Here is a 17,229-nt window from a genome sequence, read left to right as displayed (position 1 = left end):
GAAACTTTGAAGAATCTAAGCTAGTTATTGGACAAGGCTTCCTGGAAAAACTAGGTGAGAGCTCCTTTAAGCCAGGGACAGGCTGTGTAAAGTATTTGAACACTGGCCTGGCAGTCAGCCTATTCTGGGTGTAAATTCTGCTTCTACCAATCAACACATCAATAATCTCAGACATCTTACTCAACCTCTATAAGTCTTGTTCCTCAGCTATAAAAATGGAGATAATACCAACCTCCTCAAACACGGTTGTTACGAAAATTAAATGAAGTAATGTAAGTTCTGGCAAATAAAAAACAAACAGTAATAGTAGCTAAACAGTATCTAGTGATTACCAACTGCCAGTACTGTTTACATTTATTACTTAATTTAATACTCACAGCAATTCTACGAACTACATAGAGCCACATTTCACACAGGGAGAAACTGAAGCAAAGTAATTTTCCCATGGTCTATCCGTTAAGAAGTGGTAAAGGCAGGAGTCAAATCCAAGTACTCCTAGCCACTATGCAACTTATTACTACTGCACTACTATTACTGCCACTATCATTCATTATTCGTCAATATATCCCCAGTACTTAGCACAATGCTTAGCATAGTAGACATTCAATAAATACGAATTGAATTGAATTGAATTGAATTGAATTGAATTGAATTGAATTGAATTGAATTGAATTGGATTGGATTGGATTGGATTGGATTGGATTGGATTGGATTGGATTGAATTGAATTTCTAGCATTACTTATACTAGGGCAAGAAGTGAACAGTCCAGTTAACCAAATAAATTGTATCCATCTTCACAATATCTATCAAAAAGCATGACTGTCATTTTTCATTGAATTAACTTGTTTTTATGAAGTTGAGTGAACTGAATGGGAACTTGGGTAGATAGTGTATGCTCCAATATTTACAAATGCCACCAGAAGATAAAGCTACAGATCAGCATCACTTATGAATATAATTGTGAATATCCTCAACAAAATACTAGCCAACCAACTCCAGCAACATACAAAAAGAAGTATACACTATGGGGTGAAGTAGGATCTCTCATAGGAAAGTAAGGCTATATAATAGCTGGAAATCAATGTAATAATCATGAGTGGCCTTGAAGATATGACATGTACTATTTGTCATTTTACTAAGAAGCAAAGGTGAACCACATGCAAGACCAGTATGTGAGGGCCAGTTGTGAAGATGTGCTTGGTGTGTGCACCAGGAGGGTACCCACTGAGAAGGCAGAGTTTCCCTTTTCTAGATCATTATATTTGTAGTAACTCCTATAAAGTTGTGAGGAAAAAGCTTCTTTGTGGAAAAGTGGGCCCAAAAAGTCAACCAACAGACAGAGCTATCGTAGTATTCATGAAATTTGGGAATTCAAAAAGAACTTGGGACAAATCCCTAGTAGATATCAAGGACATACCAGATAGAATGTGATAACTGTGAAAACTGAAATCAGATCATGTCAAATCTACCCAATTGGAAGACCAAATGAATTCTCAGAAATTCAGCAAAATATCCTGGTGCAAACTTTCAAAATCCAGTTTATCTTTATCTTATCATCTTCCTAAGTTGTGATATGTTCATGATTTCCTGTGTCATTATCTTCAGAAAGTTAAAAAACAATGTTTTCACATTTTGCAAAATAGTACAAGCAATCAAATGTCAATCCTATCATAATAAAATGATTTAAGATGTGCAGGCAGACAATATGAAATTGCTTTGCATTGTAACATTAACTTAACCACATTACAAAATAAATATTATGTTCTTTTAACATCATAAGAGTAAACTAATGGCTCAGGAACAACATGTGTGATCTGACTAAATTCGTGTTACTATGGAAACTTGATATTTTCAATTTCCTGACCCTTAAGGTTGATTTCAACACTGCAATATTCCATGTTTTCCATTTTGCTGCTATAGTTTAGTACAATAGAAAAGCTGCAAATCAAAGTTATTAAAGACTCCAAACTAAAGTTGGGAAATAAAAGTAAGAAGAACTATATTCTTCTTTTAAAAATTTCAGTCATATGTCATCTATGGTTCATTCCATAACCCAAGTGATCATCTGGCTTGTCCTTATTTTTCCCAACAGTTTGCTGGCAGATTCACAAACTCAAAATAAATAGAATTTTTCCACTATCTAATTCTGAATTTGGCAGGGAAACTCAATGATGAAACTATTCCTACCTCAAAAAAATGTTTTATTTTATCCATTTTACTCACCCATACTCACTCAAGTGTGTAGACTAGGGAGAAAACCAACTTGGTTGTGGGGGTACTTCCACCATATGTTCCTCAGGAATGAGTCAAATACAGATTCAGTCCTAATACCTGAAGTTTCAACCAGGAATAATCAATTTCACACCACTTTCACCTTGGATTCCTTCCAGGCCATCTCAGGGGATAAATCCCATAGGCTTTATCACTATGAAGAGGATATTCCTCCATATCCTGAACTAGTAAAGGCTCCTCCCTCACAACAGCAGGTCGTGCTTTAGGCTCGCAGCTTTACTTACCCCCAACTTTGATTATTTTTATTTTTATTTTTAATCCTCACCCGAGGATATATTTTTATTTATTTTAGAGAGAGAGGAAGGGAGAGAGAGAAACATTGATTGGTTGCCTCCTGTACGAGCCCCAACCAGGGATAGAACCCGCAACTTTTTGGTGTACGGGACAATGCTCCAATGACTGAGTGACCTGGCCAGGGCCTTCATTCTTTTTAAAAATACAAATGCTTCACAGCCTTTACAAACTTTTAACCAGCTAACTTATATAGGACTTACAGTACTAAAATAATTTAAATAGTAATTTTTATCATTTCCTCCACTGCGTACAGGTAAATGAAGAGTTATTATTATCTAAAAATGCTTTCCCTACTAACATTTTCCTCACTTTTGCAAGTTAAACTTACCTCTGTCATTCTCTACCTGCCAAGTCCACCTTCTATTACAAACCTTTTTGAAAGTGTCTTAAAAGCTCATTCATTCTAGTTTGGAACTAATGCCAGGGAAGTGACACATGAACCACTCTGTTTGCTCCACAAAGATGCCTAGAAACAACTTACAATTTCTATTTGGAAAGAGACAAGACTGGGTTATACATGGACTTTTGCTGTGGAATCTGTTAGCATTTCTTTTTCAAACATCACTTTCAGTTTATGTGAGGAAACTTATCCCCAGGGCATTATATTAAGGGGATTTATAAATTTATACTGCATAGCACCTCTACATTAATTTTACCAAAGCAATTTTGATCATGTCACTACCCTACTCAAAACCCCTCAATGATCCTCTTTCTTTCTTCATTGCCTACAGGCTAAAGTCCTAAAAGGCTCTCAACAATCTGGTAGCAATTAGTGCCTGGGACCTCACTTTCTACCCTCTCTACCCAGACTCTCTCTCCCAACCAGAGCAAGGAGAACTTATCATTCCTATCCAGTGGGATATGACGCATGCTATGCACCAGGAAAAGCTAGGTATTGTATTTGAGCTTTCCTTTTCTACTGGGAGTTTTATTGAAGTTATACTGTTTTTCCCTCCACAACTCCACATTGGCTGTATTGGAAGTGGACCCCTTAAATTACAAGACTGTGAAGAGTTGTATTCACAGCTGATGAAGAGGAGGGGACACTACCCAGAGATCCTGAACTTGGAGCTCAAATTATACTTTGGATTGTCTTCCTTTGGAGAGAGATTTTAAATATAACCATGTGTGGGTAAGAAGGAAAAAATATATGGATACTGAGTGGCCAGAGATAGACTAAGGACCCTGTGGATGCCTCCCCAACATATTATCCACTCTTCTCTGTACAGCAACGATGCTGCTTGATTAGCAGCAAACCAAATCTCCAGCTTTAAGTGGGCCCTAATTTGTCTAAGCCAATCATTTCATCCTATCCCCGACCTACGTCATTCAGTACCTGTTATTCTCCCAACCACCATGATTGGTTTAAATATAGTACAATCAGAGCAAATCTGAGAACTTTCCTTCAGTGGTTAAAAAAATGACAACTCTCTTCTCCTGGATATAAACAAGGAGTCATATAGACTACATGTGGTAGCCAGACTCTAAGATGGCACCCAATGATTCCAGCCTCCTGGCGGTCATATCTTTGTACCAGGGTTGGTCTGTATGACCAACAGGTTAGGGCAGAAGTGATGGTACATCATTTCTGAAATTACATTATAACATACTGATTTCTCTTCTCCCTCTCTCTCTACTTCTCTCTCTCTCTCTCTCATCACTTCTGAGGGAAGCCAACTGCCATATCATGAGAAATCCATAGAGAGATCCACATGACAAGGAACTGAAGCCTCCAGCCAACAGCCACATAAGTGAACTTGGAAGTGGACTGTCCAGACCCAGTGAAGCCTCAGATGACCACAGCCTTGTGAGAGACTCTGAGACAGAGCCACTTAACTAAGCTCTGCTGAGAGTCCTGTCACTCAGAAACTGAGATAATAAATGTTTACTGCTGATACACTAAGTTTGGGGGTAATTTGTTATGCAGCAATAGATAACTCATACACCTGAAGAATCACCTTGCAACTACGAACACCAGACTGAAGGTAAAGAGAGGGCTATGATGATCGCGGAGAAATGGAGCTACAGTCGTAATTAATTCACCTCTAAAGTTCACTCTACCTCTGGTTTTTATCAGTTACATAAGCCAAAAAATAAATTGCCTTTATTTTTTTTAAGCCATTTTAATTAGGTTTTTCAGTACTTACCAAAAAAAGTAGGCCAATGCAGAATTTGTTTGGGGGGACACAATGCCACCAAATGTGACTTCCACACTTTCCTGATCTCTGCCCCTTGCTCCTGCAGCAGCCCTTTAGTCTCTGCCCACTTTTCTCTCATTCATCCTTCATGGTACTGTTCAAGCCTCACCTTTTCTGATCTGATAACCATTGCAAGAGGGTATCTAGGTAATCTAAATTCATATAGTTCTATAGCTATCACTTCTATTCATTTGGCACTTGTCATACACTGTCCTATCTTTGATGAGTATTTGTTTATCAAGATGGTAACATTCTTGAAACATTTTTATATACTTTTAATCCCTATGGTATTGATCATAAAAGGCACTCATTAAATGTTGACTGAATCTATCAGTCAGATTTCTTATGCAAAAATGAACTACCTGCCTTGGAACCACAGCTCTTCATTCTGGCAGGTTAGATGCCAAGATACTGGCTGTGGCAAAAGGAAAAATCAGAAGAAAGGAAGGGGTTGCTTTTTTTGCTGGTCCCTATTTTTTTGACTTCATCCTTGGACGTGCAATAATGGAGAATTTTAAAGATGCTACTTGGTTGCTGACAACATCATCCCTTAAAACATTCTGTATATTTGAAAAGGAGGCAAAGCTCTCCAGGGAAGCTGTGGTTATTAAATATATTTTTGAAGCCTATATAATATTCATTCTAAACATCCTGAACTCAGTAGAGTACAAACTAAAATGTCTTCCCCCCTCCCCCCGCCCCCATTACTACTTTAATCCTGCTCTGCTGAATCTTCCTTTCCCATTCTTCATGACATTCTGGGCAGCTCCCACAGCTTTGAAATGGCTACATTAGTAAGAAGTCCAGTCCAATGTAAAACTTCATTTTCAGCTCCTCCCCCTTGTATCTCAGGCATTTGTGGCCAGGGCCTAAAATGGGGAAGAGGCTTTGCTTTGTCTCCTTCGTTCCTCCTCCTCTCCCTCCTGAGTGGTGGGTTTGGGGGTCCTGGCATATAGTAGAAGCAGAGATAGAAACAGGGACAAATGTCTACTTCAGTGCTGCACTGTGGCCTTCTCTCGGCTAATGTTGCTTATTGGCCTCTGTCAGAGATCTCAACACTGGGGTATGAGTGTGAGAGTTCTTTAGAGATTAGAAGGGCCCCAGGGAGACCCTTTTAATACCTCCTCAGTTGCTAGCCCTGGCATCGTCCCTACAGCCTCTTGAATAAGGTACTGGCAAGTCAGCTCACATCTGGCTACTTTCTATGGGGGCTTCTTGACCCCTGAGAAACCCACACATTGCTGCCATGCCACAAAGGGGGTACAGGCTGCTCCACTGCCTCACTTCTCTCTGCTCCATTATCACACTTCAGTTTTCTGTTCCCTTACTCACACAGGCACTGGTGTGATGACTAAGAAATAAAATATGACTCTCCCCTTTTAATCCCAATCTCCTTAATGGTCCTCAGAGCACTCACTCTGGTTTCAAGAGGGAGCCACAGCCCGGCTGGCATGGCTCAGTGACTGAGCATCGACCTATGATCCAGGAGATAGCGGTTTGATTCCCAGTCAGGGCACATGCTAGGGTTGTGGGCTAGGTCCCCAGTACGGGGTGTGCAGGAGGCAGCTGACCAATGACTCATTATTGATGTTTCTATTTCTCTGTCTCCCTTTCATTTCCTCTCCCTGAAATCAATAAAGACATATTTTTTTAAAAACATTCTAAAGAGAAAAAAGAGGGAGCCACAGTACTTTCCATTTGGTCAAGACTCACGACTCTAACAACACATCCATCTCCCCTAGTGTAGTCAAAAGTTGAAGTGGAGTGGGCATGAGGAGTGGTTCAGTCTCAGATGATGGTGGGGTATGGAGGGGCAGTGCAGGGGGATGCAGAGTATGTTTCTCTGACTCTCATTAAATCCTGCTGGAGATGCCTGGTCTCCAACATTCAGTATATGGAGTACTCACTCGGTACCTCTTTATCCCTAGTTTTGGCTCCTAGTTGCCAATTGCCAACCCAACACTCTGGTACATGTGGCAGAGAAAAAGAACCTGGTCTATTTAGAAGAATTGGATCCTTGCCTCCGCTTCTCAGCATTAGCTCTTAAAATACTATTACAAACAGCCCATGTACTCATCAGTAGATGAGTGGATAAAAAAGCTGTGGGACATTTACACCATGGAATACTACACAGCTGTAAAGAAGAATCTCGGACCCTTTGGGACAGTATGGATGGACCTGGAGAATATTATGCTAAGTGAAATAAGCCAGGCAGCAAAAGACAAATATCACATGATCTCGCATATATGTGGAATCTAAAGAACTTAATAAACTGATAAACAGAATAGATTCAATGACATGGAAGCATAGATGAGACTGACAAATGTCAGAGGGATGGAGGAGGGCGGGTGGGTGGAGGGGGAAAGAGTAACCAAAGAATTTATATGCATATATGCACAGCCCAAGGACACAGACAATGGTGGGAAGAGGGACTGGGGGAGGGGGGGAGAAGGGACGGGGTAGAACGGGTCATTGGGGAGAAAAAGAGACATCTGTAATATTTTAAACAAAAATAAAATTTAAAAAAAATACTATTACAGTAGTCTTATTTCTCCATATTTTCTCATGTGTAAAATGAGAATACTATTCACTTGATCAATTGGCTTCATCCATACACAGGCTAAGAATATAGAATCACATTAATTTTATTCAATATTTGGGTTGTGTCTATAGAAGAGCATTCAATGAAAAAATAAATCAGTTATACCAGTTTCTTAGCACTGATATATGATCCCAACTTCTCACATATTATGTATGAAGTAATAGGACTATCATGAGAATTAAATGTGATCATGCATGAGAGGCCTTGGATAAAGTAAGTGCTCAATTAGTATTATCCATCATTATTATTATTATCCCTGTGACCTTAGACAAGTCATTTGATCTCTCTGAGTCTCCATTTCCTCATTTTTAACTGAAGATAATAACAGAGTTCTGAAGATTCTATGAAATCATGTTGTCTGGAAGCAACTGTAAATTTCTTTGGAAATGTTAGAATTATCTATGAAACAAGGACTTTTAAAGTACTTCCCGTTTCTAAAATGCTATGCATTTACTATGTAGTATTATGAAGAAAGAATAAATTGTTCTTTTTTAATAGGATGTGTTGTAGTCATTAGTAAGTAAAAGTGGCAAACGCTGCCTCATTCTATCCATGAACTCACAATTTCCACAGAGTGTAAAAGGCTGGTCTTCCCTTTTATCATACTTTCAATTCTTAGCTATTCTCCAAAATGTTTACCTTCTCAGTGTGTACATTTCAAGCACACCCTCACATAGCTTAAAACATATGGAAATTACTTAAAATACAATGGAAAACTACCAAAAAATCAGCCAATAAAAGCTAGTCATAGAGGTTACTCATTTCGACTCCTGACATCTGAGATGCTGGTGGGAAGTTTTCTTTCTTCCATCCTGCCTTCAAATGTGAACATTAATTGTGGAAATTCCAAATCTTTTTATATTTCTTGCCTGTTGAATAAGGTAGAAAGTATATTCAAAAACTAAGTGTTTTTAAAAATAATCTATTTAATTTACATTCATTGGCAAGTCAGTCACAAATATCTTGCATCAGCCAGTTGAAATTTGGAAGAAGTATAAATCTAAGTTTCTGTCGTTACAACTTACCATACAATTGAAACAAATTTTACTATGTCTGCTTTAAAGAATAAAATAGTAGTTAATGTATTCTTGCTATGTAAGACATTCAGACTCACAATTATTTCTAATTATTAAACTCTGAAACAGGAGATTCTCTTGGGAACAGAATCTATTTCAAGTTTGAAAGTTGGAGCCTCTGTGCAACTTTGCAAGTGGCATTATTTATCAAATAGAGCAAAATATCTTCTGAAACGTCTGCCATATTTATATAGTCCTTTGCAATTTGAGAAGTATTTTCATATGCATTGCTTTATGTAATATGTGAAATTCTCTGGGAGAGAGGCAGAGCATATAAGGAAAATGTGGCTCAGTGAAGGTCAGTGACTTGTTCGCAGGCACTGGCAGAGCAGAAAGATGAGTGCAGTTCCCTTGTTGCCCATCCCAGGGATCCTGCAACCATAACAGACTGCTTCAGAAACCCAGAGACCTCTGAGGTCCTGAGAGAACATGTCACCTATCACCCTGCCATCGACAAATTAAAATCATGACAGTTAAAATCAGCCATTCAAAAGGATCATATCTAGTATGGAAAATCACTTGTTGTGGGCACACTATGTGCCCAGCATTGTGCTGACACTTGGAATGCAGTTGTGAGTAAACCAGACAGGGTTCCTACTGTCCTGGAGCTTACAATTTAGTCATGGAGATATATTCTACTCACAAAATCACATGAGTAAATATATCAGTATGAACTGGGAAAATGCTGTCCAGAGTGAGCACAGCACACTTTAAAAGTGTCTAAGAGAGAGACCTAGCTTCATCTGAAACATCAGGGATGGCTGGGATAGGAGGAAGAGGTGGGGAAATAAAGAGCATCCCAGACCACAAAAAGATATGCCAGGCCAGAGGGTCACACCTATAGAAGCTCTGAGGTAGGAAGGGTAATTGAACATGCTTTTTGATAGCAATTTTATTTAAGTGAAGAGGTAAACCTAACTGAAAATACACAAAAATATTAATGATGTTTTCTTTTGGAGAGGAATTAGCGATGTTCATTTTGTTATTTATGCTTTATTGAATGTTCCAAATTTTCTACAATTAAAAATATAAGTTTATTGATCTTGGGCGGGGAGAGGAGAGTCAGCCTAAAAAGAAGGGAAAGAGCTCACTAGAAAATCTGGACTAAAAGGTTCCTGTGTGAGGAGGGAAAACACAACTCTCCCAGTCACTCCAGGCCAGAAATCCAGGAGCTGGAGTGTGAAGCCGAAAGTAAACAGTACAAGAGCATAATTAACTTTGGTGATTTAAAAGGCCCCTGAATACTTAAACTGTATAAAGCTATGAATGAAACGGAACTAATGTGCATTGAGCCCTCTTATGTGCCAAGCACTATCTTACACTCTTTATTGCATTTCTTGGAACAGTAAAATAAGATAACTGTGCTATATTTCCACAATTTTCTCTCTGACTGTATTCCTTTCTTTCACACTAACCCTGCTAGATAGTAATCCCCATTTTACAAATGAGAAAAAAAAGTGAAATTTAAAGAGAGGTCAAGTAATTTGCTTAAAGTCAGACTTCTCTTAGGGGAGAGTTGGGATTAAAAGAAAAGGTCTGTATGACTCTTAAGAAGCTCCTAAGACTCCTGTCTCCTGTGTAAATGTGATAGGGATTGTTTGTATTAAGATTTTTCCATAAGAATTGGGAAAAGGTATGATTATGGTTGTTTTGTTGCTGTCCAAAGAAGGTAGGATTGTGCTGACAGGATGATAGAAGACCTGTGCAAAGCATAGTATTTTTAAACACTTATATAGTGCCAGAGATTGTTCTAAGTGGAATTAAAAATCTTGTCTAATTTAATCCTCAGAACAACCCTGTAAGATAGTATTATTATCATTATCCCCAGTTTGCAGATAAGGAAACTGAGTTACAGAAAGGTAAAACAACTTGCCAATACCACACTGAGCCGTTATTTGAAGCAGGCGAGTGAATCCAGAATCTGTAGGCCTAGCCAGCAAGCTATACTTCATTCCTAAACCCTTAACTGACTCTCTTGGTCCCATCTAAACATAAGTGATCTATTTCTAAAACTTCTTTCCACCGGCTGGTGGCCCTGCTTAGACCAGTGGAAGACAAGTTCCTTTAGAAGCTTGAAGCAGATAGAAAACTACTCTGACGCTGTCTGCCATTTGCCTAAGAGTCTGAGACCTACTTGGCAAACAAGTCTGCTCCTGATTCTCGGAGAGGGGGACTAGACAATAATACTGAGGCTCTGGTTGCTCAAAGCAGATTGCCTTATAAAAACAAAGTGTCTAGCCTAGTGGTTCTCAAACTGTAATGTACTGTACATCAGAATCACCCAGAGAATTTGTTAAAACAGACTGCTGGGCCCCACACACAGAAATTCTGATCCAGTAGATTTGAGGTGGGGCCCAAGAATTGGCATTCTAACAAGTTCCCAGGTGCTGCTGCTGCTGCTGCTGCTGGTGGGGGCACTTTGAGAACCGCTGGCATAGCCTAACAGGAGACAGGACTGTTCTAGGAAGCAGGACTCACACAAGTGCCAGCACCTGGCACCCAAGCCCTGAAACCGAGTGTTCCTTTCATCTGGCCCCAACCCACCCTCAGTAACCTGGTTCCAGAGTGGGTGGCTGAGATAGAGAAGTAACAGTGGTTCTCGAACCTGGAATAAACCAGAACAGGAAGTGTCTGCTGAAAAACAAAAACATACGTGGAATCTAAAGAACTTAATAAACTGATAAACAGAATAGATTCAATGACATGGAAGCATAGATGAGACTGACGAATGTCAGAGGGATGGAGGAGGGTGGGTGGGTGGAGGGGGAGAGAGTAACCAAAGAATTTATATGCATATATGCACAACCCAAGGACATGGACAACAGTGGGGAGAGGGACTGGGAGGGGGATGGGACAGGGTGGTACAGGTCATTGGGGAGAAAAAGGGGCATCTGTAATATTTTAAACAATAATAAAATAAAAAATAAAAAAACACCACAATGATTTTTGGGTGGTGGAAGTTTGAATGTTTTTGTTTTTTTTTATCCTGTATGACCGGTGCTTTTTTTTTCTTTTTGATAAGGAGTTCCTATGTCATTTGGGTAATTATTTTTAATCTGAAAGGAAAAACAAGATATACTCAAGCTTTAAAACATGGAGTTATACTGACCCCAAAATCCTGAAGTGCACCTACAAATACGAAGATTTCATTTTGCATTTTAAGTTACAAAGGAGGTCCCGAAATCTGAGGTGACTTAAGTAACACCCGAGCGCCCTCTGGTGGGAACTGACTTCTCCATTGTCCAACTATTTCCCATGCTCAACCATAAATGAGATTACCATTATTTTTTAAACCCTTTGAATTTGATGAATGTTTGTGTGTTGAGAAAAAAATATTAAAAATATATTGATGAGAGGAAAGGTATTTTGGAGATCACTTTATTAAAATGAAAGATAAATTTTAGATCAGATATTGATCTAAATCAAATCTGTTACTCCTCACGCTTTTACCCACTAGTTTTTGCTTCATTGATAATTCTTGCCTAAGTCAATTATTATGATGAAATAAAATATTTTTATTTGAATTATAGATTCCAAAGCACTGCAATAACATATTAATACACAAAACTAGGATTCTGGTAAACTCTTGAAATTATCTTAAATTATGAATATACTGCTGGTCTCACTTGAAAATGCCAATGATGTCTGTTGAAGCCACCAGCCTTGTTTCCATTTACTTGACATTTTATAAAGCTATCTTATGCATTTTTATAAAGTGTCTTGACCCACGGCATGGATCTCTCTGGATTCATAGCACATACCTATAGGTTTAGAGCCAGGCTTAAGGGATTTAGCTCAGGACATCTTCAAAATATTAAGTCCAACAGGTAATTTCTAGCACTTGCATGGTTGCTAGTAACCACTACCTGGGTTATAACATGATATTGGTATTTTCTTACCAACCCTTCAATCCATCAAAAGAGCTGAGGAAACCTTGAATGAATTCTATTTTTTAATGTAGTAACTGAATTAGACTTATATTTTGCAGTATTTCCTTCCTTTTAGAATATTAACAGTAGCTGCTAGCATTTATTGAATGCTATATGCTATTCAGGACAACCTTACATGATGAGCATTCTTGCTGTTTTCATGTTACAGATCAGGAAACTCAGACTTACAGTAGTTAGAATGCTCACCCAAGTGCACACAGCCAGTTAAGAATTAAATCCAAGAATTCTTAACTAAACTCTTGACCAGTATGGCACACTACTTCCACTTTTATTGTTTTAAATCTCTTTGCCTGAAACAAAGGAAAAGACAAGTGGGGACATAGGTAGTCTTCAATTTGAAGGTGTTCCTGGTACTTTAACCAAACATTATCCTTCTGAACCTGTTTCTCTGTTAGACTCCTTTAGCTCTATAGAGGCAGTACCATCTTCTCAATCCCTACAGTCCAATCATCTGCAACCTTTGACCTGAGCCCCACTCTAAAATGCAGTGAATTGTCCAATCTTATATCACTGATCCCTTCCTCTCTATTCCTGTGTCTAGCATTCTGGTACAGCATTTTGACTCTTCTCTGCCTTCAATCTTTCTATGCCTGTTGTTTTATGTAACACCTGAGATTATTCTTCCCAGTCTGTGGCTCTGTTTGGATCATTGCCCAGTACAAAGCCCAATGCCATAACACACAGGACCCCAAGGCCTTTCACAACCCAGCTCCAACCTACCACTTCAGCCACATCTCCCACATCCAGCTTAGCAAACTCTTTACTGTAGTCACAAACAGGAAATCTCAGTTGTTCTCAAACAATATTGTGAGGGTGTCCATGCCTTCACTTGGACATTTCCTTCCTATCACATTCCTACATCCAAATCTTACCAATCCTTCAAAGCCTCGATCAAACACCACCTTCTTTTCTGATTCTGAAAACTATAAATTATTTCTGCTCACCTGAGTTTTATTTCTACTTCCTCTGTGCCATTATTTTCAACCTTGTGTTACAGGACAAATCCACATGGGTGGATAAACACCTCAAACTTTGCATGACCAAAACTAGTATTATCTTCTCTCATGCTCCAAACCTTTCAGTCATCCCAGAGTCCTCCTCCCTCACCCTCAGCCCTTACTTTGTTTTTTTGCTGTTGTTGTTTTAACTGATTTCAGGGAGAGCCAGAAACATCGATGATAAGAGAGTCATTGATTGGCTGCCCCCTGCACACCCCCTACTGGGGATCAAATCCACAAGTTGGGCATGTGGCCTGACTGGGAATCGAACTGCATTCTCCTGGATCATAGGTCGATGCTCAACTGCTGAGCCACCCTGGCAGGGCAGGGTTTGTTTTTTCAATTATTGATTTGAATGAGAGTGAGACAGAAAGAGAAAAACAGCAAATTGTTGCATGTGCCCTGACTGGGGATCAAACCAGCAACCTTGGCGTATCAAGACAATGCTCTAACCAACTGAGCTACCTGGCCAGGGCATCTGTTAATAGTCTCAATTCCTCTCTCCCAGTGTCCAATTCATCAACACATCCTACAGTTCCAACAATAAAATACATTCCAAATCTGTCCACCCTTTCTCCTTGTCACTCTTGTGCCACATTAGTCCTGATCTTTACATTTCTCTCTTGCCCTCCTCCGGTCCCTTCTGGACTTTCTTTTAAACTGCGATAGCAAAACAACACACCAAGCATTGTTTTTCTAATTGCCTTCATCTGCAGATACTGATTAGAAAGACGGCCGTCACAGTCGCGTTCAGACAGGTTTGACCCTCTCTGGTCCTCGTAGGAAGTGGCCTCGGTGTCCCCGCCCCGACGTTTTCCCCGCACGGCGGAACCGAAACTGGAGCAGGCTCCGCCCGCCGTCTGCACGACGAGCCAACCGCGGCGCAGCCCGGGCGATCGCGTGCCGGGCGCCATGGCTGCCTGCAGGCGCTGCTGCTCACGCCTCCGGCTCCGGCCGCTGGGTCACAGTCCCCTGCGGCTGCCAGGGCGGGATCGGGCGCTCACGCGGCTGCAGGTGCGAGCACTGTGGGGTGGCGCGGGCGCCCGGGCCGTGGCCGTGGACTTAGGCAGCAGGTAAGGAGCGCCGTGCGTTCTCTGCCCTCTCCGTGCGGTCTGTCTGGCCGGCGTGAGTACACTCATCTCCCGGGACAGGAGTCTGGCATTCGGGTCTCTCTACCCTCGTTTACTCCCAGCCTGAATTACAAGTGTCCCTCCCTGGGTGTGGGGTCGATCTCCCGGCACCTGCGCTCTTCCCTCCCTGCCTCAGCCTCGCGTCCTTTGCTTCTTTCCTCCCTCTTGCCCCGTTCCTGGCTTCCTTTCTTCAGCTGAGTCTGACTACCTGACTTCCATTCTCTTTAATTTTGGGGACCCTTGGACTCTGAAATATGAAACATTCCACCTCAGGATAATGAGCTGACTGGATGCTTATTTATTCCTATTTATTCCTAAAAGCTGGTCAGTATGACCCTGTGTATGAAGGGAAGGAAAACGTCAGTTTATTGAGCACCAATTATATGATACACTCTTTTAAAACTTGTAGTAAAGGGACTATTACTCCCATTTTTATAGTTAAGAAAACAGGTTCAAAAATGGTTAACTTTCCAAGGGTAGTACTGTGAAACTAAGTGGATTTTGAACTTGTAATTTCTCTGTTACAAAGCCACCTACTTTTTCCAGGGGTCCTTTTGCCAGAATTCACGCCTAAAATCACTTTTAAAGAATTGTGTTTGAATCACTTGAAAAAAATGAAACTGCTAATGTTTACTTTACATATGTATGTGTGTACATATTTTTTACATGTGCTTTTTAAAAAAAAATTTACCCTTGTTTGTATAAAAAGCCAAAACATCTGGCTTTGAATCCAGGCCTTCCTCCTTAACTTACTGAATAACTGATCTTGAACAAATTACTTCGCCACTTTTTTATTTCATATAATGAGAAGACTGGACTAGATCAAACTTCTTCTGTAAGGGTTCAAATAGTAACTATTTTAGACTTTGTGGACTGCATACTGTCTGTCACATACTTGAGTGTGTGTGTGTTTGTGTTTGTGTTTGCTTGTGTATCTTTCAGCACTGGACTATGATAGAGTGTTTCTAAATCCGAGCTCATGGGTCTGAACATCTCCCTAAGTACCTTCAGGAGTCACTGAGTTGGTTGCTTTCACAGTACTTTCATGAATTACGGGCTCTGACAAGTTTTGCTGGTCTGTTTCAAGCCCTCAGTGACCTCTTTTTGTACTCTCTGCAGAAACTGGGAAATAAGGCTGACAATGCTGCCTATTTCATATACATATATAACATAGCTTTATTAAGATATAATTCAGTACCATACAATTTACCCATTTAGAATGTACAATTCAATGGTTTTTAGTATATTCATAGAGATTTGCGACTATCACCATAATCAATTTTAGAACTTTCATCACCTAAAAAAGAAACCTCTTATCCATTAGCAGTAACTTCACATTTGTCCCCAGATCCTACAGCCCCAGGCAATCACTAATCTACACTCAATCCCAATGGATTTGTGCATTCTGGGCATTTCTTATAAATGAAATCAAATGATAATGTGGTCATTTGTGACTACCTTCTTTCACTTAGCATAATGTTTCCAAGGCTTATACATATTGCAACATGTATCAGTACTTCATTTTTTTAACTGCTGAATAATATTCCATTATATGGATTATACCATGTTTTGCTTATTCATTCGTCAATTGATAGACAATGGGCTGTTTCCATTTTGAAGCTATTATGAATAATGCTGGTATGAACATTCATATGCAAGTTTTCACATGGACTTATGTTTCATTTCTTTGGGGTATATACCTAGGAGTAGAGTTGCTGGGTCATATGGTACTTCTGAGATTAACCTTTTGAAGAATTGCCAGATTATTTCCCAAAGCAGGTGTACCATTTTACATTTCCATCAGCAGTATATGAGGGTTCCAGTTTCTCCATATCTTCGCCAACACATAATCCTAGTAGATATGAAGTAGTATCTCATTGTGGTGAAGTGGTATCTCTTTTTGGTTTTAATTTGCATTTCCCTGAGGGCCAATGATTTGAGCATAATGTCATGTACTTATTGGCCATTTATAGATCTTTGGAGAGACATCTATCCAAATCCTTTGCCAATTTTTAAAATTGGGTTGTCTTTTTATTGTTGAGTTGTGAGAATTCTTTGTGTATCCTAGATACAAGTCTCTTATCAGATATATGATTTGCAGATATTGCCTCTGGGTTTTCTTTCACTTTTTTTTTAAATAGACTTTATTTTTTAGAGCAGTATTACTCTCACAGCAAAATCGAGAGAAGGTACAGAAATTTCCCATTTACTCCCGGCCCACCACATGCATAGTCTCCCCCATTATCAACTCCCACCTTTTACTTTCTTGACGATATCCTATGAAGCATGAGAGTTTTTACTTTTGATGAAATCCAATTTATCTATTTTTTCTTCTGTCACTTGTGCTTTGGATGTCATATATAAGAAGACTTAGAAGTTTGTGAGGACTTACTCCTATGATTTTTCCTAAGAGTTTTATAGTTTTAGCTCTCATACTTAGGTCTGTGGTCCATTTTGAATTAATTTTTATTTGTAGTATGAGAAAGGGAGGTCCAACTTTATTAACTTTTTTGCATATGGATATCCAGTTGTCCAGAACCATTGGCTGAAACGACTATTCTTTCCCCCATTAACTTGTCTTGGCAGCACTGTTGAACTTAAAGGTTTCTGTGGGCAATTTTTGGAGGACATATTGTCCTGAAAGCAGTGGGAAAATTCTAAAGGATTTTAAGTGGGAAATGATCTAGT

The 17,229-nt window shown here is 39.6% G+C and overlaps 1 protein-coding gene and 1 long non-coding RNA gene across 2 annotated transcripts in view; one reads left to right on the top strand and one right to left on the bottom strand.

Moving 5' to 3' along the window:
• Positions 1 to 17,229, bottom strand: part of LOC148091637 (uncharacterized) — a 105,236-nt gene that overhangs the window by 50,012 nt on the left and 37,995 nt on the right. The gene's annotated exons all lie outside the window — the stretch shown is intronic.
• PNPT1 (polyribonucleotide nucleotidyltransferase 1) overlaps positions 14,307 to 17,229 on the top strand; it is a 32,643-nt gene continuing 29,720 nt past the window's right edge. The window contains exon 1 of the mRNA XM_016222154.2: positions 14,307 to 14,484. Coding sequence (XP_016077640.1) covers positions 14,324 to 14,484 — 161 coding nt within the window. The 5' untranslated portion in view covers positions 14,307 to 14,323. The remainder of the gene's footprint in view (positions 14,485 to 17,229) is intronic.

The sequence above is a fragment of the Miniopterus natalensis genome, chromosome 13 (genome assembly GCF_054644295.1).
Source record: "Miniopterus natalensis isolate mMinNat1 chromosome 13, mMinNat1.hap1, whole genome shotgun sequence".
Lineage (NCBI taxonomy): Eukaryota > Metazoa > Chordata > Mammalia > Chiroptera > Miniopteridae > Miniopterus > Miniopterus natalensis.
Note: the sequence above shows the minus strand (reverse complement) of the source record. Positions and strands in the feature narration are given on the sequence as shown.